Consider the following 27,045-nt stretch of genomic DNA (forward strand, 5'->3'; position numbering starts at 1 on the left):
CCCTGTCCAGACCCCTTATGATTTTGAACACCTCTATCAAATCTCCTCTCAATCTTCTCTGTTCCAAGGAGAACAACCCCAGCTTCTCCAGTCTATCAACATAACTGAAGTCCCTCATTCTCGTAAATCTTTTCTGCACCTTCTATAAGGCCTTCACATCCTTCCTAAAGTGTGGTGCCCAGAATTGGACACAGTACTCCAGTTGGGGCCAAACTAGTGTTTTATACAGGTTCATCACAATTTCCACACTTTTGTACTCTACACCTCTATTTATGAAGCCCAGGATCCCGCAAGCCTTTTTAACTGCTTTCTCAACCTGCCCTGCCACCTTCAACGATTTGTGCACACATACCCCCAGGTCTCTCTGTTTGTGCACCCCCTTTAGGATTGTACCATTTAGTTTATATGTCCTCTCCCCATTCTTTCTACCAAAATGTATCACTTCACACTTTTCTGCGTTAAATTTCATCTGTCACGTGCCGCCCATTTCACCAGCCTGTCTATGTCTTTCTGAAGTCTATCACTGTCCTCCTCACAGTTCACTATATTTCCAAGTTTTGTGTCATCTGCAAATTTTGAAATTGTGCCCTGTACACCCATGTCCAAGTTATTAATGTATATATAAAGAAAAGCAGTGGTCCTGGAACCGACCCCTGGGGAACATCACTGTATACCTTCCTCCAGTCTGAAAAACAACTGTTCACCACTACTACGATAGCAAAATACTGCAGATGCTGGAAATCAAAGGGTTTGACCCGAAACGTTGACTCTATTTTCTCTCCACGGATGTTGCCTGGCCTGCTGAGTTTTTCCAGCATTTTCTATTGTTTGTTCACCACTACTCTCTGTTTCCTGTCACTTAGCCAATTTCGTATCCATGCTGCCACTGTCCCTTTTATTCCATGGGCTTCAATTTTGCTGGCAAGCCTATTATGTGGCATTTTGTCGAACGCCTTTTGGAAATCCATGTACACCACATCAACCGCATTGCCCTCATCAACCCTCTCTGTTACCTCATCAAAAAACTTGATCAAGTTGGTTAAACACAATTAACAAATCCGTGCTGGCTTTCCTTAATTAATCCACACCTATCCAAGTGACTGTTAATTTTGTCCCTGATTACTGATTCTAAAAGCTTCCCCACTACCAAGGTTAAACTCGCAAACATGGTGTTCAACAGGTTAAAAAAAATCAGTAAAACACAAACTCAGCCTTTATATTATTACAAATAGTCTCTTCTCTTCTGTAAAAAAAAATCATTTATTAACGATTTTTGGATACTCATTCCTGCATTAGTTAGTATTTTGATGGTTAAAATAAATAAAGCAAACATACTAGCTAGTGACCCCAGGGCTGGTGTGGAGGTGAGGGGATAAGAGGGGTAGATTATTAACATTCTGAACTGCTACAAATGTTCAGGAGTGAGATTCGGCATCTCTCTGGGAATGATTAACTGAACAGGTTTATTTGAGTAAGCCATCAGCTTGTTCCCAAAGCTGGCTAGATGCTCAATCCTCCAGCCACCAGCAATCTAGTGTCTGTTTCACTGCTTGATTACTGTAATTAATTTAGGTAAAGTTTTTTTAAAAAGATAACAATACACATACTGATGAGATAATTTGCATAAGTAATTAAGTCATTAGCAAAATCCTGCTGATTGCCAACAAGCCTTAAATTTACCATCTGTTCCCAAAGAGTCTGTCACCTATAAACATATTGGAACTGTACAACAATCTGTGCAGAAAATGTTCCAATATGCCCAGCTGTTACAATAAACAGGATGTCAGCATGGAGGAAGACAGCCACTTACTAATTACCAATACACTGATGAATAAACCTACTCATCTCATTAACAGAAAAAAAAACTAATCTATGTGGGCAAGCAAGTGCTGCACCTAATCAGGAAAATATACAGGGACAGTGAGTTACAAAATGATGTAAACAAAAGATTGTTTTAAAGAATACAAGCTGGAAAAATAAACAAGTACATGGAAGGCCTGTTACCCTCAATAATACCCATTGGCATCTGAACCAATTGGTTCAGACACCCACTCCCCTGCAGAGGGCAGCAACATAGCCTGCAACTGAGGCTCAGCATAGATTCATTTTACAATCAAAAACAGATTAAAAATCCTTCTTTTGTGGGCTCTCTAATGACTCATCATGACATACCATTTCCTACTCCAACTCATTATTCCCAGTGCATCAAAACTGGAACTTCCCACCTTCAGTCTTCCTTCCACCTACAATGTACTGATATTTAAAACCCAAGCTTGATGTCCGTTGACTAAGAGCACTTGATTTACTTCATTTTTTTTCCTTTGCTGGTGCTTTGTACTGTGAGTCTTGGCCCCTCACCTCGGTTTCTCAATAATAAAAAGACTGGTGTAGAATGAGAAATGTAATTGCAATTTGATCACTTTTAGCAGATTTCCCATCATTTTTACGTGCTTATTTTGCAGAACCACACAACCATCTCATGTCAAAGCGTTACAATAGCAAGAGCGTTTTAGGGGAATCTGGTAGCCTGCTTCCGCACTATAGCAGTGACAGCTCCTTTTCCTTCTCTCTATCAACATCCTGATCAATATGTAAGCGCACCCTAAAGGTTCACAGCCCACTGTAGCCTCTGATCCACAAATGAAATGTAGTGGCGGCATCTGATACTTCCTCCTCTTGCTTTAACCAGTACTTCTATAACATTCAAGGCATCTCTTTAAATCTTGGCTCAGTGGTACCACTCTCACCTCTGAGTCATAAAGTTATGGGTCTAGAGACTCCAGCACCTAATCTAGGCTGACACTTCAGTGCAGTATTGAAGGAGTGAGTGCTGCACTGTTGAAGGTGCCATCTTTCAGATGAAATGTTAAACCATATCCCGTCTGCCTGTTTAAGTGGAAGCAAATGATCCCAAAGCACCATTTGAAGAAGGAGAACTCTACTGGTATCCTGGCCAACATTTATCCCTCAGCCATCACCACAAAAATAGATTAATTGGTTATCTATCTAATTTGCTATTTGTGGGATCTTCCTCTGTGCCAATTATCTGCTACGCTACCTATGAAACAGCAGCAACAACACTTCAAAAGTAATTCATTAGATTTTTTAAAAATTCAATCATGGGATGTGGGCATCACTGGCAAGGCCAACATTTATTGCCCATCCCTAATTGCCCTTGAAAAGGTGGTGGTGAGCCTCCTTCTGGAACCGCTGCAGTCTGTGTAGTGAAGGTACTCCCACAGTGCTGTTAGGGAGGGAGTTCCAGGATTTTGACCCAGCGACAATGAAGGAACGACACTCCCTCAGTACTGCACTGAAGTGCGGCAGCGGCGAGAGGATAAAGAGCAACCCGAGAGTGAAGCTGAATTAAAGCAGCGGCAGCGCCGAGAGGATAAAGAGCGGCCCGAGAGCGGAGCTGAATTAAAGCAGTGGCAGCAGCGAAAGAATAAAGTGTGGCCCGGGAGCGGACCTGAATTAAAGCAGCGGCGAGGTGCTGATTCAAAAACATCATCAAAAAGTGACGTCACAGGAGAGCAGGTAGGTGATTGGTTGGTGAGTATTACAGCTCTTTTTTGATCTCTAAGTTAGGGAAGGGTGTTAAATTAAGAGCTGAGAAACTGTAACTTGCTAGTTCTTATTAAAATAACTTAAACTAAATAAAATAATCAAAGAATAAACTTTAAATATCGATTGAATAAAATCTTTAACTAATTAATTAATAAATGAATAAAACAAGGTTAGAGATGACAGGGCAGGTGGTGTGTCGTAACTGCAGCATGTGGGAGTCTGTGGAGAGCATCACGATCCCGAGCAACCACATCTGCAGTAAGTGTCTGCAACTCGAAGAACTTCGGCTCAGAGTTGTTGAGCTGGAGTACGAGCTGCAGACGTTGTGATGCATCAGGGAGGGGGAGAGTTACCTGGACACTTTGTTCCAGGAGGCAGTCACACTCTTTAGGTTAAGTAGTACTTTAGAGTTTGTCAGTGGTCAGGGACAGGAGGGTGTGACTGCGAGTTAGGCAGGTATTGGGACCCAGGATGTAGTGATGGAGGAGCCTCAGCCCTGGACCTTGTCCAACAAGTACAAGGTACTTTCTACCTGTATGGACGAGGAAAAGGACTGCAGGGAGGATGGGCAAACTGACCACTGCACTGTGGTACAGGGGGCTGTCCAAGTGGGAGGGAGAAGGAAGGAATGTGGTAGTAGTAGGGGACAGTATCATCAGGGGAATAGATACTGTTCTTTGCAGCCGTGAAAGAGAGTCCTGAAGGTTGTGTTGCCTGCCCGGTGCCAGGGTTAAGGATATCTCCTCACGGCTGGAGAAGACGGAGGGGGAGGATCCAGTTGTCGTGGTCCATGTAGGAACCAACAACATAGGTAGAACTAACATTGAGGTTCTGCTGAGGGAGTTTGAGGAGCTAGGGTCTAAATTAATAAACAAGGGTAATAATCTCTGGATTACTACCTGAGCCACGTGCAAATTGGCATAGGGTCAAGCAGATCAGAGAGTTAAATGCGTGGCTCAAAGAGTGGTGTGGGAAAAAGGGGTTTCAATTCATGAGGCACTGGCACCAGTACTGGGGAAAGAGAGAGCTGTTCCGCCGGGATGGACTCCACTTAAACCAGGCTGGGACCAGTGTCCTGGCGAATCGAATAACTAGAGCTGTAGATAGGGTTTTAAACTTAAAAAAAGGACACTGAAACAATAGCCTTATTGAAGCAGCAGATTGGAGGTTCCAAGAAGTCTGCAGTTTGGAAAGAGCACAATAGCTATACCCAGTAAAGTGTTATAAACCAACACTTCGGAAAGAAACACAGAAAGATTAAAGAAACATGTGCCTTTGTAAAAATGACATCAAATGAAACATGGAGACATGAATATATGGTACAACCAACTGAGGCAAATAAGAATTGCATAGATCACCCTAGTTGAGGCGTTTTTAATTTACACGTTGTAAAAAGAATTGCACAGAATGCCTTCGTAAAAATAACATCAAATGAAACACGGGAGGCAACAGTCATCACATTGTTTTTGTGTTGAACTTGGAACACTTAGGAGACTCGAAGTCTGTGTTACAACCAGTTGAGGTGTTCTAAATGCAAAAGATACAAACAGGAGACTTCGATAAAAATGAAATCAAATAGAACCACTGCTGTCACATTGTTTTTATGATAAGCTTCGAACATCTAAAGGAGGAGACATAATTCTGCAAGCTAACAGCTGAACTGACAGTAAGAATAGAAGTCAACAGAAAAATGACTAGTGATAATTAGCTTACATCAGCAGAAAACTTCAAAGGATATAGCACTGCAGAAAGGATATAAATATAGAACTTTCAAATGGGAAGACACAATTCGCTGAAGGGGGCAAAGCGATTCTCACGCTTCAGAGGCAGGCTCTGTAAGTTTTTAACTCTGAGTCTCGGGGATCAAAGGTATTTGATTTTGGTGGATATCCTGGAGAATAAGATTAAGAAATGTAAAAATGTAATGAAGTTAAGATTTGAGAATAAGGATCTCTGATAATAAGAATTGTAAGTTTTCTGTATTTGGAACTGTTAATGTTGCAATTGAATCACCAGCTGTAAGTTACATGTCGGTTCTTTAATAAATCTATATTTTTTTTAGAATTGTCCTACATAGTACTTCTGTATCAAACTCGCGAACTCAATCTCTGTACACTCTTTGGTGAGGAGTTGCAGAATTCTGGAGGAGTTTTCCGGACCCTCATAATATCCGGAAGGTTACAGTCTAATTAAACTTATTAAAAGTGCTATCTGGAGGACGGTAACATCTTCAGGTTGTTCCTTTCCTTTAGGGAGAGATAGTCTGGACCTTTAGACCCAATTAAGCGTCTTTAGGATTCGGCTACCTCTAACTTTAGTTGAAGGTGAACATCTGGGAAATACACCTGATCTGGGGTAGCCCTACAGGGGCTAGGACTAGTAACAATCCTTTCAACAGGAAGGGACAGAGAGTTTAACGGTAGCAGTGCAGCAGAGAATAAGGTCAAAGCAGGGAATAATGATAACAAATTTAAATTAAAGGCACTTTATCTGAATGCACAAAGCATTCGTAACAAGATAGATGAACTAGTGGCACAAATAGAGATAAATGGGTTTGATCTAATAGCCATTACAGAGACATGGTTAAAAGGTTGTGAACTAAATGTTCCAGGGTACTTGACGTTTCGAAAAGGCAGGCATAATGGAAAAGGAGCGGGAGTAGCTCTGATAATAAAGGATGACATAAGGACAGTAGCGAGAAAGGATCTCGGCTTGGAAGATCAGGAAGTAGAATCAGTATGGGTGGAGATAAGGAGTAACAAGGGGCAGAAAACACTGGTAGGAATAGTATATAGGCCCCTTAACAGTGGCTATACCATTGGACGGAATATTAATCAAGAAATAGTAGGAGCATGCAACAAAGGTAATGCAATAATCTTGGGGGACTTTAATCTTCATATAGACTGGACACATCAAATTGGCAAAGGTAGTCTGGAGGACAAATTCATGGAATGCATTCGGGACAGTTTCCTAGAACAATATTGTGGTGTATGTAACCTGTTCCACCTTAAGAGAACTTAAGCCTGTTCCACCTTAAGAGATGTACTACTTTCTCTGGCTGCTGTATACGTAATACCGGTGGTGACCACCGGTATATAAGCACTGTGTAGTAATATTGTATTTAGTATAGTCCTGACCTCCAACCAGTAAAGACCTGTTGAACTTTAATCTTGCAGTCTGTGTTAGTAATTACAACCAGAACACACAGACTTAACAGTGGCGACGAGTCCGATTCTTACCCTGCGGCAGTTTATATCCACGGCGGCTTCGTCCACAGAACGGACGTCGAAGAGAGGCTTCCACCCTCATCACCCTGCTGGAAGACACGTCGCGCGGCAGACATCGAGAAACCAGAGTGCAGAAGACATCCTGAACTCGAAGCCTCCATCAGCGGCTGTCAGCTATCTTCTTTCTACCTCGGTGGTGGGTAAGCCGGGCAGCGACACGACCAGAAAGTCGGCCGCGTTGGCTGTACAGACGGGGAGGGAAGACGGAGGAATAAGGGCGGTGAGATCGATCGCGACCGGAGATAAGGGCCGGGCCGCATTCGGGCCGAAAGGCGCAGCGCGGGGACATCGATCGCGGCTGGTGATAAGGGCCGGGCCGCATTCGGGCTAAAAAGGCGCAGCGTCTGGGGCAACTGAAGGCGCGAGAGCCGCGGTGAAGCGGAGACAGCGTCGGGGGACGGGTGAAGACCGCCAAGTGCGGGAAAACCGCCATTTTGTAGGCGGAGGACGAAGACAAGAGCGGGAAGCCGCCATCTTGGATAAAAGTAAAAATAAATTAAATTGCAACGATGCCTAAACATGGGAACATTAATACCTTTGATAGCGACATCGAAGATTGGGCCATGTATGTAGAACGCATACAAAATTATTGCAAAGCAAATAAAATCCCAGATGAAGAGAAAGCACTAACATTATTAAACTTAATGGGTGCGAAGGCATACGGGCAATTGAAACACCTTTTATCACCAGATGAACCAGCGGATAAGACGTTCGAGGAGATTGTTACTGTCCTGAAAAATCATCTAAACCCCACGCCGCTGATGCTAGCGGAACGATTTAAATTTTACAGCAGAAGGCAGCAGAAGGATGAAAGCAATGCTGAATATTTAATGGAATTGCGTAAGCTAGCAAAGTACTGTCAGTTTGGAACGAGACTGACAGAGGCGCTACGAGATAAATTTGTGTGTGGTTTATTAAAAGAAGATACACAAAAGCGACTGCTCGAGGAGAATGAGCTGACGCTTGAGAAAGCGGTCACTATGGCAGCAGCACACGAAGCCGCAGCGAGAGGCACGGCAGTAGTGCAGCTACGGTCACCGGAACTCAGTACAAATAAATTGGGTTTGAGTACTGTAAAATGTTATCGTTGTGGAAAGACAACGCACGATCAGAACCAGTGTTGGTTTAAAAACCAAGAATGCAGAACGTGTGGCAGGCTTGGCCACATAGCTAAAGTATGCCGGTCAGGAAAGAAGACCAGCAACAAAAAGTCACCGCAAGGAAAATACATAAAGGTACACAAGATGACAAAGAACAGTTCGACCGAACAGAAGTCAGATTCAGACGCTAGCAGTAATGAACTGGGTAGCTTAAGAGTACACAACGTTGGTAAGGATGCAGATCTCCAGACAATTTGGGTCACCCTTCAGATAGCAGGAGTCCAAGTAAAGATGGAATTGGACACTGGATCGGCATTGACGGCCATGAATAAGAAAGATTACGAAAGGTTATTCCAACATATTCCCTTACGGGATACGGAGATTATATTGAAAACATACACAGGGCAAAGAGTGTACCCCATCGGAAAGATAGAGGTAAAAGTGGTCCACAAGGGTGAAGAAAGCCAAGTAATGGACTTATATGTGCTACCTGAAGGAGGTCCACCACTACTGGGACGGGAGTGGATTAGGAAAATGAATATGGACTGGCACTCCTTGAAGGCACTAACGGTAGATTCCGGGGAAACAGATGTCAAACCTAAACGATTGTCCAAAATACTGGATGATGCTAAAGAGGTGTTCCAGCAGGGAACACTGAGAGGAATTACGGCAAACATCAAGATTGATGAACATGCACACCCAAATTTTTTTTAAGCCAGACCGGTACCCTATGCAACACGACCTACTGTAGAAGCGGAACTGGAAGCGCTAGAACGTTCAGGTGTACTGTCTAAGGTAGATTGGAGTGAGTGGGCTACGCCCATTGTTCCCGTTATGAAACGTCCTTCGAGCAACAAGCCAGGAGAACCAGGGATGGTTCGCATCTGTGGAGATTTCAAAATCACCGTTAATCCGGTGCTTCACACGGTGCAGTATCCGCTTCCGCGGATTGAGGATATTTTTGCTTCGTTGTCTGGCGGGAAACACTTCACCAAGATAGACCTGGCGCAGGCGTACTTGCAGATGGAGGTTGAAGAAGAGTCACGCCAATACCTCACGATCAACACGCATCGAGGTTTGTACCGGTACAATAGGCTGGTTTTTGGAGTGGCATCGGCTCCAGCAATTTGGCAGAGGGCCATGGAGCAGGTATTACAGGGAATTCCAGGCACACAATGTTACCTGGACGATATTCTGATTACAGGTGATGGTGATGAAGAACACCTCGCAAACTTGGAACTGGTGCTCAACAGACTGAAAGAGTATGGACTTAGAGTTAATCGTCAGAAATGTGAGTTCTTCCAGAAGCGGATCTCGTACTGTGGTCATGTCATTGACCGGGAGGGGCTTCATAAGTCTCCTGACAAGATAGAGGCAGTTGTAAAGGCTCCCGCTCCGGATAATGTCTCTCAGTTGAGGTCGTTTCTAGGATTGATTAACTATTACCATAAATTTCTACAAAATCTAGCCACGGTACTGCACCCGCTAAACGCTCTTTTACAGAAGGGGGTACCATGGGAATGGAGCGAAAACTGTAAGAAGGCATTTCGCAAAAGCAAAGAATTGATCACCTCAGAGGAAGTGTTGGCTCACTTCAACCCGACACTGCCTATTCGGTTGGCTTATGATGCTTCTCCATATGGTATTATGGTAGTACTCTCACACAAGTTGCCAAATGGCACGGAAAGGCCAGTCGCGTTTGCATCCAGATCATTGACCTCCGCTGAGCGCAACTATGCGCAGATCGATAGGGAGGCTCTCAGCCTTGTATGGGGAGTGAAGAAGTTTAATCATTACCTGCAGGGCCAAAAATTCACACTTCTGACAGACCATCAGCCGTTGGTATCCATTTTTAACCCTAAGAAGGGTGTTTCAGTGATGACAGCACAGCGTCTCCAGAGATGGTCCCTTTTCCTAGGGGCACATCAATATCAAATAGAATTCAAAGGTACGAAGCAGCATGGCAATGCTGATGGGCTGTCGCGCCTGCCACTACCTGAAGAAGAAGAAACGACGAAAGTTGACCCTGTTGAGTTATTTCATTTGACCATCATCGAGTGTTTACCAGTCACCAATGCAAGTATTGAAAGAGAAACCAGGAATGACCCGACACTGTCCAGAGTCTACGAGGTGACAGTGAAAGGATGGCCAACGCGTGGTGATCCTCTGTTACCGGCATTCTCGGCAAGGCGAGACCAGCTGTCCGTCTGCCATGGTACTTTGATGTACGGGACAAGAGTGATTATTCCTCCCAAGTTAAGGGAGAGAGTTCTAAAAGAACTGCATGAAGGTCATCTGGGGGGAGTTAAGATGAAAAGTCTTGCTAGGGCTTATGTATGGTGGCCGGGTATTGACCAACAGATAGAGGAGTTGACGAAAAGCTGCGCTGGGTGCCAAAAAGTGCAAAATGCACCTCCGATCGCTCCACTACACCCATGGGAATGGCCTTCAGCCCCATGGCAACGCGTACATATTGACTTTGCTGGTCCATTCATGGACTCCATGTTCCTAATTGCGGTGGACGCACATTCCAAATGGCCAGAAGTGATCAAGATGAATACCACTACTTCAGAAAAGACAATTGCGGTGTTAAGAACAATATTCGCAAGGAACGGATTGCCAGAACAGATCTGTTCGGACAACGGACCACAGTTCGTGTCGGAAGAATTCCAAAAATTCTTAAAGAAGAATGGGGTGAAACATTATACCTCTGCCCCATATCATCCGGCGACAAACGGGTTGGCCGAGAGATTTGTCCAAACATTCAAAAAGGCAATAAAGGCCATGAACGATGATCAGATTCCGCTACAACACAAGGTGGACAATTTCCTAATGGCATATCGAAACGCCGCTCATGCAGTGACTAACCAAAGTCCTGCCATGATGTTTTATAACAGGAGGTTGCGGTCCAGGTTGGACTTGTTAAAACCAAATGTGCGGAGGGAAGTGGAAAACAAACAGTTCCGGCATATTAATAACAAGACCACTCGAAGTTTCGACGTAGGACAACCAGTGTTGGCAAGGGGCTATGGAAATGAAAAATGGCAGTCCGGAACAATTCGGGCCAGACAAGGACCTCTGATGTACACAGTAGATATTGGTAACAATGTGATAAGGCGTCATGCGGATCAACTGGTAGAATCGAGAGCAAGGGTCGAACCCATGGTTGCGACAGAGACAACTGTGGAAGACGTTAATGAACCTGAAGCATCTACCTCGGCAGGGAATGTACCTGATGATGATAACACCCAATGCATGGGAGACCAACTAGAGGAGTCACCTCAACAACAGGAATCAGAGACCACTGAAAGGCGTTATCCAAACCGAATCAGAAGGCCTCCTGAGAGACTGAACCTTTGAACTGTTTATACCTGAAGTTATATATGTTATTATGTTATGTTAAATGGGGATATGACTGTTAAGCTAAAAAGGGAGGATTGTGGTGTATGTAACCTGTTCCACCTTAAGAGAACTTAAGTCTGTTCCACCTTAAGAGATGTACTACTTTCTCTGGCTGCTGTATACGTAATACCGGTGGTGACCATCGGTATATAAGCACTGTGTAGTAATATTGTATTTAGTATAGTCCTGACCTCCAACCAGTAAAGACCTGTTGAACTTTAATCTTGTAGTCTGTGTTAGTAATTACAACCAGAACACACAGACTTAACAAATATGTCATGGAACCAACCAGGGAACAGGCTTTTTTAGATCTTGTACTGCGTAATGAGACAGGGTTAATTAGCAATCTCATAGTAAAGGATCCTCTGGGGCAGAGTGATCATATGATGATAGAATTTCACGTTAATTTTGAGAGTGACTTGCCTAAGTCCGAAACTAGAGTCTTAAACTTAAGTAAAGGCAATTACAGAGGTATGAGGGGCAAGTTGGCTAAGGTAGATTGGAAAAATAGATTAAAAGGTATGGTGGTAGATAAGCAGTGGCTAGTATTTAAAGAAATATTTCATAATTCTCAACAAAAATACATTCCATTGAGAAACAAAAACTTCACGGGAAAAGTGATCCAACTGTGGCTAAGTAAAGAAGTTAAGGATAGCATTAGATTGAAAGAAGAAGCTTATAATGTTGCAAAGAATAACAGTAAGCCTGAGGATTGGGAGAGTTTCAGAAACCAGCAAAGGTTGACCAAAATATTGATAAAAAAGGGAAAAAATAGAATGACAGAAAACTAGCAAGAAATATAAAAGCAGATGGTAAGAGCTTTTACAAGTATGTAAAAAGGAAGAGAGTAGCAAAAGTAACCGTTGGTCCCTTAGAGGCTGAGACAGGAGAAATTATTATGGGGAATAAGGAAATGGCTAAAATGTTAAACAAATATTTTGTATCTGTCTTCACAGTAGAAGACACACAAAAACATATCAAAAATGGTGGGGAACCAAGGGTCTAATAAGGGTGAGGAACTTAACGTAATTAATATAAGTAGAGAAAAAGTACTAGAGAAACTAATGGGACTAAAAGCCAACAAATCCCCTGGACCTGTCGGCCTACATCCTAGGGTTCTAAAACAGGTGGCTGAAGAGATAGTGGATGCATTGATTTTGATCTTCCAAAATTCCCTAGATTCTAGAATGGTCCCACCGGATTAGAAGGTCGCAAATGTAACACCGCTATTCAAGAAAGGAGGGAGAGAAAAAACAGGGAACTACAGGCCAGTTAGCCTGACATCAGTCGTCAGGAAAATGCTGGAATCCATTGTTAAGGAAGTGGTAACAAGTCACTTAGAAAATCATAGCATGATTAGGCAGAGTCAACATGGTTTTATGAAAGGGAAATCGTGTTTGACAAATTTATTAGAGATTTCTGAGGATGTAACTAGCAGGGTAGATAAAAGGGAACCAGCGGATGAGGTATATTTGGATTTCCAAAAGGCATTCGATAAGGTGCCACACAAAAGATTATTACATAGGATTAGGGCTCACGGGGTTGGGGGTAATATATTAGCATGGATAGAGGATTGGTTAACGGACAGAAAACAGAGAGTAGGGATAAACGGATCTTTTTCAGGTTGGCAGGATGTAACTAGTGGGGTGCCAGAAGGATCAGTGTTGGGGCCTTAGTTATTTACAATCTATTTGTAAATAATTTACAATAATGACCTAGATGAAGGGACTGAGTGTAATGCATCCAAGTTTGCTGATGATACAAAGCTAGGTGGGACAGTAAGCTGTGAGGAGAACACAAAGAATCTGCAAAGGGATATAGATAGACTAAGTGAGTGGGCAGTAAGGTGGCAGATGGAGTATAATTTAGGGAAATGTGAGGTTATTCACTTTGGTAGGAAGAATAGAAAAACAGAATATTTTTTAAATGGTGAGAAACTTTCAAATGTTGGTGTTGAGAGAGATTTGGGTGTTCTCGTGCAAGAAACACAGAAAGCTAGCATGCAGGTACAGCAAATAATAAGGAAGGCAAATGGCATGTTGGCCCTTATTGCAAGGGGGTTGGAGTATAAAAGTAAGGAAGTCTTGCTACAATTGTACAGGGCCTTGGTGAGATCACACCTGGAGTACTGTGCACAGTTTTGGCCTCCTTATCTAAGGAAGGTTATACTTGCCTTGGAGGCGGTGCAATGAAGGTTCACTAGATTGATTCCTGGGATGAGAGGGCTGTCCTATGATGAGAGATTGTGTAGAATGGGCCTATACTCTCTGGAGTTTAGAAGAATGAGAGGTGATCTCATTGAAACCTACAAGATTCTGAAGGGGATTAACAGGGTAGATGTTCAAAGGTTGTTCCCCTGGCTGGAATGTCTAGAACTAGGGGGCATAGTCTCAGGATAAGGGGTAGACCATTTAAGACTGAGATGAGGAGGAATTTCTTCACTTAGAGGGTTGTGAATCTTTGGAATTCTCTACCCCAGAGGGCTGTGAATGCTGAGTCTTTGAGTATATTCAAGGTTGAGATAGATAGATTTTTGGACTCTAGGGGAATCAAGGGATATGGAGATCGGGCGGGAAAGTGGAGTTGAGGTCGATGGTCCACTCCTGCTCTTATTTCTTATGTTCTTATATATTTCCAAGTCAGGGTGGCGTGTGACTTGGAGTTGATGGTGTTCTCATGCACCTGCTGCCCTTGTCCTTCTAGCTGGTAGAGGTCGTGGTTTTGGGGGAAGGTGCTGTTAAAGAAGCCTTGGTGAGTTGCAGTGCATCTTGTAGATGGTACACACTGCAGCCACAGTGCGCCAGTGGTGGAAGGAGTGAATGTTTAAGGTGGTGGATGGGGTGCCAATCAAGCGGGCTGCTTCGTCCTGTATTGTGTCAAGCTTCTTGAGAGTTATTGGAGCTGCACTCATCCAGGCAAGTGGAGAGTATTCCATCACACTCCTGACTCGTGCATTGTAGATGATGGAAAGGCTTTGGGAAGTCAGGAGGTTAGTCACTCGCCACAGAATACCCAGCCTCTGACCTGCTCTCGTAGTCGCCTTATCTATGTGGCTGGTCCAGTTAAGGTTTTGGTCAATGGTGACCCCCAGGATGTTGATGGTGGGGGATTTGGTGATGGTAATCCCGTTGAATGTCAAGGGGCGGTGGTTAGACTCTCTCTTGTTGGAGATGGTCGCTGCCTGGCACTGTGTGGCGTGAATAATAATTGCCACTTATCAGCCCAAGTCTGAATGTTGTCCAGGCCTTGCTGCAGCGGGCATGGACTGCTTCATTATCTGAGGAGTTGTGAATGGAACTGGAACTGAATACAGTGCAATCATCAGCGAACATCCCCACTTCTGACCTTATGATGGAGGGAAGGTCATTGATGAAGCAGCTGAAGATGGTTGGACCTAGGACACTGCCCAGAGGAACTCCTGCAGCGATGTCCTGGGGCTGAGATGATTGACCTCCAACAACCACAACCATCTTCCTTTGTGCTAGGTATGACTCCAGCTAGTGGAGAGTTTTCCCCCTGATTCCCATTGACTTCAATTTTGCTAAGGCTTCTTGAGGCCACACTCAGTCAAATGCTGCCTTGATGTCAAGGGCAGGCACTCTCACCTCACCTCTAGAATTCAGCTCTTTTGTCCATGTTTGGACCAAGGCTGTAATGAGGTTGGGAGCAGAGTGGTCCTGGTAGAACCCAAACTGAGCATCAGTGAGCAGATTATTGGTGAAATGCTATAGGACATCCAGAGGAAGTGAAAGGCACTATATAAATGAAAAAAAAAAATTTCTTTGTTATTTTCCTCTCCAGTCATCCCATCCTTATTTGTTGCTAACCAAAGCCCAAGCTTCATCTCTCTCTGATTCTTCCTCTTTCAGCGTCATGATGTAAAGGAAATGTATGTGATGATGTTCATTCTGATATTCCTGCTGCTCACATTAAGGTGATTTTACCTTGCTGTTCTAGTTTTGGAAGAGAGGTGCCAAGCTGACTTCCCTGCACCACAATCCTACATTTTTTTGCCCACTGGCCACAGACAGTTAATGGCAATATGGAGACCTAGGGCCCGATTTTGTGGCTTGTGTGGGAAATGGTCGGATTCCCCCGAATGTGGGGTTCTGACACACAGAAAAACGTGTCAGCCAGCTCCACGCAATTTTCCATCAAGTGGCCAATTAATTTCCAGCATGTGGGCAGCCTTGCTAATTGTCCATTTCCAGTCAGGAAGCCCCACAGTATGATGTCATCATTCATGGTGCTTTCAAGGTCCACAGCAAGCATTGCTTCCTCTGTTGGCTTCCAAACGAACCATACAGGATGGCAGAGGAGCCTGCAGCAGCTGTGGCCAGTGCCAGACCCCGAGCTGCCTCCAAATTTGACGAAGCTTCACTGCAGGCATTATTGGATGGGGTTAGGGCCCACAGGGAGGTCCTCTTCCCTAGGTCAGGCAGGAAGAGGACTCCCACTGAGACCAAGGCTGCATGGATGCAGGTGTCAGCAGATGTCAACTCGAATGTGCATGTCACCTTGGCATCACATCTCTAACTCCTTCCTCTACTCCCCCACAGGACCATCCAGAGCCCCCGTCCCCACTGTGGAGGAGGAAGAGGCTGTGCAGCCAGACTCCTCAGAGGAAGCTCCAACCTCTGAGGGCACAGCGTCAGCAGAAGTAAGCGCACCCAGCACCAGCGCAGACACTCTTTGGGGGGACCTTCGGGACATAGAGTAGTATTGTCACCTGGTGTATCACAGCTCACAAGTGAGCATCAGCAGATTCTGGAGACAGGGACAGCAGTGGAGAGTCCTCGTCGGAGGGCGCAGGACTCTGCCAGCTCAGCTCAGCTGCGCTGCATGTTGACCCTCTGCCTCTGGGTCCATCCGCAAGAGAAGAGGTGATGGATCTCCATGCACAGATGCAGGAGTCTCTGGAAGGTTTTGTCTCCAGGGTCGCTGCGAGTGTGGAGCGAATGGAGGAGTCCATAGCGACCATGAGCAGAGCCTTTATGGAGTCATTGGCGCATGAACGCATCACCATGGAACGGTTGGCAACCTCCATGGAGGAGATAACTCGCCAGGGTACGGAAAACATGGTGAGTGCTCATAAGAGAATGACATCTCTTGAGCAGCGTTGGCCATCTATTGAACAGAGAAACCAGACCTTCATGGAAGTCCTTCTGAGTAGGACTGCCAGTGCAGAAACGGGTCCTCATGGCCCCCTAAAGCGCAGCAAGGTGCTCTCAAGCCACTTCCAAGCGCTGGCCCCTTCTGGCCTGTGAAGCTTCAGGTGAGGGAGCAGCAGCCTGGTGCTCATCCTGCTGTTCCTGGTTCTGCTGCTGCCACCTCTGCTGCTGGAGATCCTCTAATGGCAAGAAGGGAAGGAAAAAAAGGCGTCCCATGCTTCTCGTAGATGCCTCCGCTGAGGAAGCGCTGAGTGAGGGTGGCGAGAGGGGCTTCCCAGGAGATCACATTGGAGAAGTGTGTGAGGCTCCAACCTTCCACAGCTGTGCCTAAGCCTTGAAGAAGTAGCCCTAAACCTGCAACAACAAGGTCCTTCAACATACAAATGCTGTTCCTTTAAATCGCAGCTTTCCCGAATGACCTGCAGCTGACAACAAGCAAGCCGGCAAGCTTCACGCCAGGTTTCATCAGCAGGGTTCCCCGCAGGCGTGTTTAGCATGGGAAACCCCTGAAAGTCGCAACGGCCCCTGAAAATCGGCTTAAACATGGTGATAATTGCTCATTACTGTTCCGACGGCGGGACTGATTTGGGGCGCGGGGAAACGGCGGTCCGAAAGTCGGACGGGGCGGGGAATCAGGCGGGGGGGGGGGGGGGGGCGACCCGCTTTTTCGGCGATTTTCAGCCCCCGGACGCCTGGAAAGCCGCCTGACGGCTGGCAGAAAATCGGGGCCCTAGTTTCTGTGCATCGTAATGATGTAATCGGGAAGCTTTGATGCTGACATCTTGATATCCGGCAAAATAAACTGGCTTTGCACCCAGGGTGGTCCAAAAGTCAAACTGGTAAATCACAAGACTGGATAGAAGTATTTTTCTGCGACTGCCAAAACAAAGCAGGTCGTGCCATTTATATTTCCAAACACTATTGATAGCGGGGTAACTTTGCTGTCAGTTACACGCCAGCAATGTAAAAACACCTTCTTCAATCAACTGAATTTGAACTCCTTATAGCTAAAGCTATCTTTTCCTCACTTCACTAAATTCATCTGGTATCTCTGTCTCCTAACCTAAACAACCCGCTAGCAGTTTTCTACTTTTGCCAAACAATCTATCAGCTCTTTCTCACAGCTGAAATTGCCATTCTTAGTCATTTCAATGTCCACAATGAGCAGTTGCTCTGCTTCACCTTCTTTACTAATCAACATTATTTTAACTTCCCGTTTCATTTGTCTAGGGATAATCCGAAATCTATGCCCCATTGTTACCGATGCATCAACCAATGGATACCATTTTTCACTATTTACCCTCTTGGAACATTTCAGATTCTTCAATCCCTCTGTTGTCCCCCTTTAACCTTCTCTGTTCCACTGAAAAAATTATTAATTTTTCCAAGACTAATTTCATAACTATAACTTCTAACTCCCAGTATTATTCTGGCAAATCTTTTCTGGACCCTTTCCATGGCTCTAAGATCCTCCTTGCTATAAAAGGAAGCACACAACAATGACCTTCCCAATGCCTTGTAAAAATTCAACAACACTTCATTGCTTTTATATTCAATGCCGATATGTATAGAACTCAGAATCCTTTGAGCCTTTTATAGCATTCCCACCTTTCCCAGTCCCATCCTCTAAGGGACCAACGTTCACTTTAGCCACCCTTTTTCTTTTTATATAGCTGTAGTGTATTTGGACTTCCAAAAGGCATTTGACAAGGTTCCACACAAAAGATTACTGATCAAGATAAAAAATCACAGGATTGGGGGTAATATACTGGCATGGGTGGAAGATTGGCAATCTAACAGAAAACAAAGAGTTGGGATAAATGGTTCATTTTCGGGCTGGCAATCAGTAACTAGTGGTGTTCCGCAGGGGTCAGTGCTGGGACCCCAACTCTTTACAATCTATATTAACGATTTGGAGGAAGGGACCAAGTGCAACATATCCAAGTTTGCCGACGATACAAAGATGGGAGGGAAAGCAGTGAGTGAGGAGGACATAAAAAACCTGCAAAAGGACATAGACAGGCTAAGTGAGTGGGCAGAGATTTGGCAGATGGAATATAATGTTGGAAAGTGTGAGGTTATGCACTTTGGCAGAAAAAATCAAAGAGCAAGTTATTATCTAAATGGAGAGAAACTGCAAAGTGCTACAGTACAAAGGGATCTGGGGGTCCTGGTGCATGAAACACAAAAAGTTAGTATGCAGGTGCAGCAGGTGATCAGGAAGGCCAATGGAATCTTGGCTTTTATTGCAAGGGGGATGGAGTATAAAAACAGGGAAGTCTTGCTGCAGTTATACAGGGTATTGGTGAGGCCACACCTGGAATACTGCGTGCAGTTTTGGTTTCCATATTTAAGAAAAGATATACTTGCTCTCGAGGCGGTTCAGAGAAGGTTCACTCGGTTGATTCCAGAGATGAGGGGGTTGACGTATGAGGAAAGGTTGAGTAGGTTGGGAGTTCAGAAGAATGAGAAGCGATCTTATCGAAACATATAAGATTGTGAGGGGGCTTGATCGGGTGGATGCGGTGAGGATGTTTCCTTTGATGGGTGAGACTAGAACTAGGGGGCATAATCTTAGAATAAGGGGCTGCCCTTTCAAAACTGAGATGAGGAGAAACTTCTTCACTCAGAGGGTAGTAAATCTATGGAATTTGCTACCCCAGAGAGCTGTGGAAGCTGCAACATTAAATAAATTTAAAATGGAGATAGACATTTTCCTAGCAGATAAGGGAATTAGGGGTTACGGGGAGAGGGCAGGGAAGTGGACGTGAGTCTAGGTTCAGATCAGCCATGATCCTATTGAATGACGGAGCAGGCCCGAGGGGCCGTATGGCCTACTCCTGCTCCTATTTCTTATGTTCTTATGTTTACAAATCCGTGTACCTGCACCACTGGATCTCACTGTTTATCCATTCTTCTAACTCTTATCATTTAGGATATAGTGTATTTCCTTTAACTTTTTCCCCCATAATGTGCCGTTTCTCATTACTCTACATTGCCTCCTAATTTGGTATCATCAACAAAGTTTGATATTATTCCTCTTCTGCCTATGTCAAATTAATTTCCCGAAATCAAAAGTCTAAAGAAATCCCAGCACAGATCCCTGGGGCACACTGCTGCTCACATCTCACCAGTTTGAGAAAATGGGAGTTCTCCCAGACTTTCATTAATACTGCTTTAAATCCAGCTTTGAGAAGTGCGTGAAAAATTGTTTGGAGTGACTTATGAGACAACTTCCCCTCCCTCATACCATGAAACACTGCCCATATCAGGCATATATATATATGTATGACCCTGAAGAGTATGACCCCCACGTGATTAGCTATGGTCAAGAATCTTTGCCTTACTCTCTATCTTTTCTGTCTCCAGAGTGTTAAACTGCTTTAACCAGCTGAATGATAAAACTTAATTGACTGATGAAACTAAGTTCCCGATTTGCATTTCAGTCTGAGAATTCATTGGAAAGCGTCAGTAAATAGGCAAAAAATCAGCAAGTATAGGTCACAATTAGCTGCTTAATTCACAAAAACAAAATCAAGTTACAGAAAAAACAATTGTAAACTGATCAATATTAATGTAAGAACTAGGCCATCAATCATACATAATTAGCTATTACTTTACACTGATCCAGATGATCATGGTATTAAATTAAAGTGATCAAAGGTACTTGGTCTCTGTAGTGTATGTACCTTTAAGGGGAGAACTACTTTTTACAGCTCCTGTATACTGTAGTACCGGCAGTGACCACACCTGTATATAAACCCTGAGTAGGGATCTGTATGTTTAGTTTTATAGTAACCCTCATCCAGTAAACACCTGTTGATTGTTTCTGCAGTCTCGTGTCTAGTTATTGAAGGACACACAACATCAAAAATACACGGATCTAACAGTGGCGACGAGGCAGATTCGAACCTACCTGCAACTCTGCATTACCTCCCAGGGATTCGCTCCTGGAGAACAGTGGAAGAAAGTTGAGGCCAGAAGCACGGGCGTCGACCACGAGCAACCGCCCAGTCATCCAGCAGAGATTGAGCATCGCAGGGGAGGCTGTTGAGAGCTGGGCTTGGTTCTCCAGTCACGGTGGTCCAGCGAAATGGGCTGGCAACAGGTACGGCGCAGACCCTTCCCGGACAGCGGCGGCTAGAGTCGACCGACGGCACAGAAAAGGCCGAGCAGCGTCGACAGGAGAAGAGAGAGGGTAGAGCGCACAGGGCGCAGCCGGTGTTCAGGACCGAGCGGCGTCGACGGAGAAGAGAGAGGGTAGAGCGCACAGGGCGCAGCCAGTGTTCAGGACCGAACGGCGTCGACGGGAGGAGAGAGAGAGACACGAAAGAAAACGCGCAGAGCGCAGCCAGTGTTCAAGGGACGAGCAGCGTCAGCGGGGAAAAAAGGGAAACGCGCAGAGCGCAGCCGGTGTTCAAGGGCCGAGCAGCCACAGTGGAGAAGAAAGGAGAGCGCGGGAAACGCCATTTTGAGCCGCAGCGGAAAAGAAGGGAGAGAGCGGGAAAACGCCATTTTGAGCCGCAGCGGAGAAGAAGGGAAGCGCGGGAAAACGCCATTTTGAGCCAGTCTAACCACACCCAGGGATACCGAAGAGTGGCAGTATCACAGCGTTTGACAATGAAGTCGAAGATTGGACGACATATGTCGAACGCATAGAAGTGTACTGCAAGGCGAATGAAGTGCCAGATAAGAGGAAAGCGCTGGTATTGTTGAATTCCATGGGTGCAAAAACGTATGGCTTACTGCGAAACCTAGTAACCCCAGAGAAGCCAGTGGACAAGGATTTTGGAAACATAGTGTCAACCCTACAGAACCACTTAAACCTGCTGCTGATAGCAGAAAGATTTAAGTTTCACAAAAGGAACCAGCATAAATATGAAAGTAATGCTGAGTATTTAATGGAACTGCGTAAGCTATCGAAACACTGCCAGTTTGGAACGGGACTGGCAGATACCTTAAGGGACAAGTTTGTGTGTGGGCTTCAAAGTGAAGGAACCCAGAAACGGCTTTTATCTGAAAAGGACCTTACGCTGGAAAAGGCTTTCAGCATGGCAGTATTACACGAAGCAGCCGCACGGGGCGCTGCAGAGATACAACGGAGACCGCAAGAATATGGCACAAATGAAATGTCATACGGAACAGTGAAGTGTTATCGCTGCGGCAGAACAACACACGACCATAATGATTGCTGGTTTAAGGACAAAGTGTGCAGAGAGTGTGGGAAAGTAGGACACATAGCAAGAGTCTGCAGGTCGGGAAAGAAAACCAGCAGCAAGAAATCTCCACAGGAGAAGTACAAGAAGGTACATAAGGTGACGGAGAGTAGTTCAGACGAACAGAAAAGTGATACAGACTCCGGAAGCAAGGAGCTGGGTTGTCTGAAACTACATAAGGTGATCCAAACGGAGGATCATCAAACTATCTGGGTCACGCTCAAGATAGCTGGAGTCCAAGTGAAAATGGAATTGGACACAGGATCAGCCCTAACAGTCATAAACCGAAGGGACTACAAGACGCTATTCTCACATATACCCTTGAGAGATACAGAGATTGTCTTGAAGACGTACACGGGGCAAAAAGTCTACCCCAAATGAAAAATAAGGGTGAACGTTGTATATAACAGTAAGGAAACACCAAAAATGGACCTATAAGTATTGCCAGATGGAGGACCACCACTACTAGGACGTGAATGGATCCAGAAGATACAGCTAGATTGGCATTCCATACAAGCACTGACTGTCGGTGCCAAAAAGGATGACGACGCCACACCTGGACGACTGTCAAAAATGCTAACTGATGCACAAGAAGTGTTCCAGGAGGGACTTGGAACACTAAAAGGCATAACAGCGATGATCAAAATAGAGGAAAATGCAAGCCCAAAGTTTTTTAAGGCCTTATGCGATCCGCCCAGCCGTTGAAGCAGAGCTGGAAGGTTTGGAACGTTCGGGAGTACTGTCCAAAGTGGACTGGAGCGAGTGGGCCACACCCATCGTTCCTGCAATGAAGAGGTCGTTGAGTAATACGCCTGGGGAACCAAAGAAAGTTCGCATCTGTGGGGACTTTAAGGTGACAGTGAACCCAGTCCTTCACACAGTACAATATCCGCTTCCGCGGATTGAAGATATTTTCGCCTCGTTATCTGGAGGGAAACGCTTCACTAAGATTGATCTGGCCCAGGCGTACCTGCAAATGGAGGTAGAAGAAGCCTCGAAACAGTACCTCACGATCAACACGCACAAAGGTCTCTACCAATACAACCGGCTGGTGTTCGGGGTAGCATCAGCTCCGGCTATTTGGCAAAGGGCAATGGATCAAGTCCTGCAAGGGATTCCAGGGACCCAGTGTTATTTGGACGACATCCTGGTCACGGGCGAAAATGACAGTGCTCACCTTGCCAACCTGGAGCAGGTGCTCACTAGATTGAAGGAATATAGGCTCCGAGCAAATCGCCACAAATGCGAGTTTTTCCAGAAACAGATCTCGTATTGTGGCCACGTTATTGATGAAGAGGGGTTACATAAGTCCCCTGAAAAGATTGAGGCAGTAGTCAAGGCTCCAGCACCAGAAAATGTGTCACAACTGAGGTTGTTCCTCGGGCTGGTGAACTACTACCATAAGTTCTTGCCGAATTTGTCGACAGTACTACACCCACTGAACACCCTACTGCAAACGGGGGTACCATGGAAGTGGAATGACGAATGTAAACGAGCTTTCCAGAAGTGCAAAGAATTGATCACATCAAAAGAGGTGTTGGCTCATTTCAACCCAGCACTACCCATTCGGTTGGCGTGTGATGCATCACCCTATGGCATTGGAGCGGTGCTGTCGCACAAGTTCCCGACGGCTCAGAGAGGCCGGTAGCCTTTGCGTCTCGGTCACTAACCTCAGCCGAGCGTAACTACGCCCAGATTGACAGGGAGGCCCTCAGCCTAGTGTGGGGAGTGAAAAAGTTCAACCACTATCTGCATGGGCAGAAGTTCACCTTGCTGACGGACCACCAACCACTTGTCTCCATCTTTAATCCAAAGAAGGGCGTGCCGGTGATGACTGTGCAATGGCTACAAAGATGGTCGCTTTTTCTAGGGGCGAATCAATATGAAATCGAGTATAAGGGCACAAAACAGCATGGAAACGCTGATGGGCTATCACGCCTGCCACTGCCTACTGCGGAGGAAGCACCAGCAGTGGACCCTGTCGAAATATTTCATTCGACTATAATTGAACGCTTGCCAGTAACTAACGCTGATATAGAGGAGACCCAAAATGACCCAACACTGTCTCGGGTATATGACTTGACGGTGAAGGGATGGCCAACACATGGCGACTCACTGTTGCCAGCATTCTCATCCAGAAGAGAACAGCTGTCAGTATGCCAGGGGATCTTGATGTGTGGATCCCGAGTGGTAATTCCACCTAAGGGAGAGAGTGCTCAATGAGCTTCACGAAGGCCATCTGGGAGGGGTGAAAATGAAAAGCCTTGCTAGGGCTTATGTGTGATGGCCGGGGATCGATCAGCAAATCGAGGACCTGACAAAGAGCTGCTCAGGATGCCAGAAGGTCCAAAATGCACCACCACATGCCCCTCTACACCCATGGGAGTGGCCCTCATCTCCATGGCAACGGGTGCATATTGATTTTGCTGGTCCATTCATGGACTCAATGTTTCCAATAGCCGTGGATGCGCACTCGAAATGGCCTGAGGTGATCAAAATGTCGTCCACCACCACGGAGAAAACTATTGCAGTCCTACGGACCATATTTGCCAGGAACGGCTTGCCAGAGCAGATTTGCTCTGATAACGGACCACAGTTTGTGTCCGAAGAGTTTCAAAGATTCATGAAAAGGAATGGGGTAAGGCATTACACATCCGGCCCATATCATCCAGCCACAAATGGATTGGCTGAGAGGTTCGTACAAACCTTTAAGAAAGCAGTAAGGGCCATGTGCGATGACGACATTCCACTGCAGCATAAGGTGGACAATTTCCTGTTAGCCTAGAGAAATGCGACACATGCAGTCACCAACCAGACCCCGGCCATGATGTTCTTTAACCGAAGGTTGAGATCTCGTCTGGATTTGCTCAGACCAAATGTACGAAGAGATGTTGAGAATAAGCAATTCCAGCACATCAATGAGAAGCCGACAAGGAGCTTCAATGTAGGGCAACCAGTCTTGGCCCGCGACTACTGAACAGAGAAATGGCAACCAGGAATGATATGCACACGGCAGGGGCCACTAATGTACACAGTGGATGTTGGGGAGAACATTGTGAGATGCCATGTCGACCAGATCCTAGAGTCACAGGAATGAGTCAACCCCATGTCTCGTGCACCTGGTGATGAACCCGACATACAGGTAGCATCTACCCCAGAAACAGTAGCATCGGAAGCTGATGAACCAACTGACGACAAGGGGCCTCTGCACCAAGAACAAGACATTCAGGAAAGGTGCTATCCAGAAAGGATCAGGAAGCCGCCCCAAAGACTGAATTTATAAATGAACTATTTTCAGTTAATGTGCATGTTAAAAGTGTTAATTGTTAAATGAATGTTATGGTACTGTCAATCTAAAAGGGGAGGAATTGTAGTGTATGTACCTTTAAGGGGAGAACTACCTTTTACAGCTCCTGTATACTGTAGTACCGGCAGTGACCACATCTGTATATAAACCCTGAGTAGGGATCTGTACGTTTAGTTTTATAGTAACCCTCATCCAGTAAATACCTGTTGATTGTTCCTGCAGTCTCATGTCTTGTTATTGAAGGACACACATCAAAAATACACGGATCTAACAGTCTCAACCACCACACAGGATTTTTTCACGACCAATATCCCAGTTATTAGCCTATTTATCAATTGTGAAATAAATATGATCACAACAGTCCTGATAGCATTCTGTTCATACCATGGTATTAGCTAACTATATGCAAATAAATAATTTTGAGTAATTTTTTTTATGTACTGTAGTATGAACCTGTTCTCACCTGACGCTAACTCACATGCAATTCCAGCAGTCGTCGATGATATGTGATCAGGAGCAGAAACCTTGTCTTGAGTTTCCCGCCCTTTCCCCAAAGGAGCTGAGGCTAATTATAGCACCCCTACTGCCACCCTGGCTTAGCAGAGCTATCTCAGCATGGACAGGGGGATGAAATCTAGGACTTTTCTGGTTTGTATTGCTCAGCTATGTGCTGAGTAAATACATTTTTAAAATAAAAACAATTTTCTTTCTCTTTTCCCCTTCTGCATTTCTGGGGATGTACCTGTTGTGGAGCAGTGGAGGACGATATCTAGGATGTCATGTGGAGCCGCTGTGCTGAACTGTGAGAAGAGGACACAGGCATTTGAGGATGAGCCACCGTGGGGGAGACGTTGTCCTTAAGGACGTGAATGAAGCCCTGCTGTAGTTGCTGCCAGAGGAGGGAGGATACCATGGGTCTCGATTACATTGTTGGAGCCGCTTTAAAAAAAAAATATTTAGTTCTTTTTTCAGTTTTTAATGTTCGTCTGTGCGTGTGTTTTTTTTAATTGTTCACGATACGATTTTAAAAAAAGTTTGGGGGATTTTATTTGAAGATTGTAAATGCGTGAGGTGTGGTGGGTTTCAGGACAGTATTTGAAGGTTAGTTTCTGGGTCCAGATATCTTTGTGGAATATGGGGGGGGTTCCGTCATTTTTGTGGTTTTTTAGAACTTGGTTTTGCAGCTCTTTGCTGCTGTGCTAAACATCACGGTCTGTGTCTTGCTTGGGAACTAGAATTTGGTCTTGGTTAGGCACCTGTCTGAGATTGTTGAGCAAATAAAAACAGACCCGTGGAAGAAAAAGAATCAGAATTACACTGGTATTATCACATTCTACCACTGTTCACAACCTTGGTATAAGAGTATTTTACATACCACATTTATTTTTAAAAAGCGCTCATTTTAGAGAGGAAAGCATCACAATATCCATGATGTTACCAAGCCACTTTTGCTGTTCCAGAGTTATTTTTGTTTTCGACTTTCAGTCCTGTATGCTTGGTAATGATTTATCTCACGTAAAACACAGGTGCTTATGAAGCAAAACACTATCGGAGAAAGCTTGATTTAGAAGACGTGTTGGAAGAGACCAGGGTGGTCCTGGATAAAAATGTGACACACTGTGATTACATTTGGGTTATTTTTTGAATCTTAGCAGGTAAAGGTTACTGAGAAAAGCTGACACAACAAAGAAGATCGCTACAAACCATCTCAATAGTGTATGTATATACAGTATATTTTTTGAGTAACTAATGGATAACTTAGTACTGACCAGACACAGAAGTGAAAGGAGATGCTTACAGGTACCTGACTGGAGAGACTGAAATTCCCGGCAGGGCTCTTTCTCTTGCTGTTCATACTGTTGGTGTTCCCTGCACTGCTGTTTGAGGTGCTACTTGCTGAGTTCTTCCTCTTTCTCCGCTTGTTTGTCTGATGTCTGGTAGGTTCCGCTGTACAAAACAAAACAAAAAAAAACACAACGAAGAACCAGGATCAGA

At 45.0% G+C, this 27,045-nt stretch overlaps 1 protein-coding gene across 13 annotated transcripts in view; it reads right to left on the reverse strand.

The window, feature by feature from the left end:
• LOC147123103 (LIM domain-binding protein 2) overlaps positions 1-27,045 on the reverse strand; it is a 547,106-nt gene that overhangs the window by 17,201 nt on the left and 502,860 nt on the right. For 11 of the 13 annotated variants that reach the window (XM_085966645.1, XM_085966709.1, XM_085966624.1 and 8 more), the window contains one exon: positions 26,849-26,997. In XM_085966645.1, coding sequence (XP_085822771.1) covers positions 26,849-26,997 — 149 coding nt within the window. The remainder of the gene's footprint in view (positions 1-26,848; positions 26,998-27,045) is intronic. The other 2 variants (XM_085966713.1, XM_085966631.1) reach the window with 1 other exon arrangement.

Source organism: Somniosus microcephalus, chromosome 2 (assembly GCF_052327205.1).
Source record: "Somniosus microcephalus isolate GS21.2 chromosome 2, FLI_Smic_1.0, whole genome shotgun sequence".
NCBI lineage: Eukaryota > Metazoa > Chordata > Chondrichthyes > Squaliformes > Somniosidae > Somniosus > Somniosus microcephalus.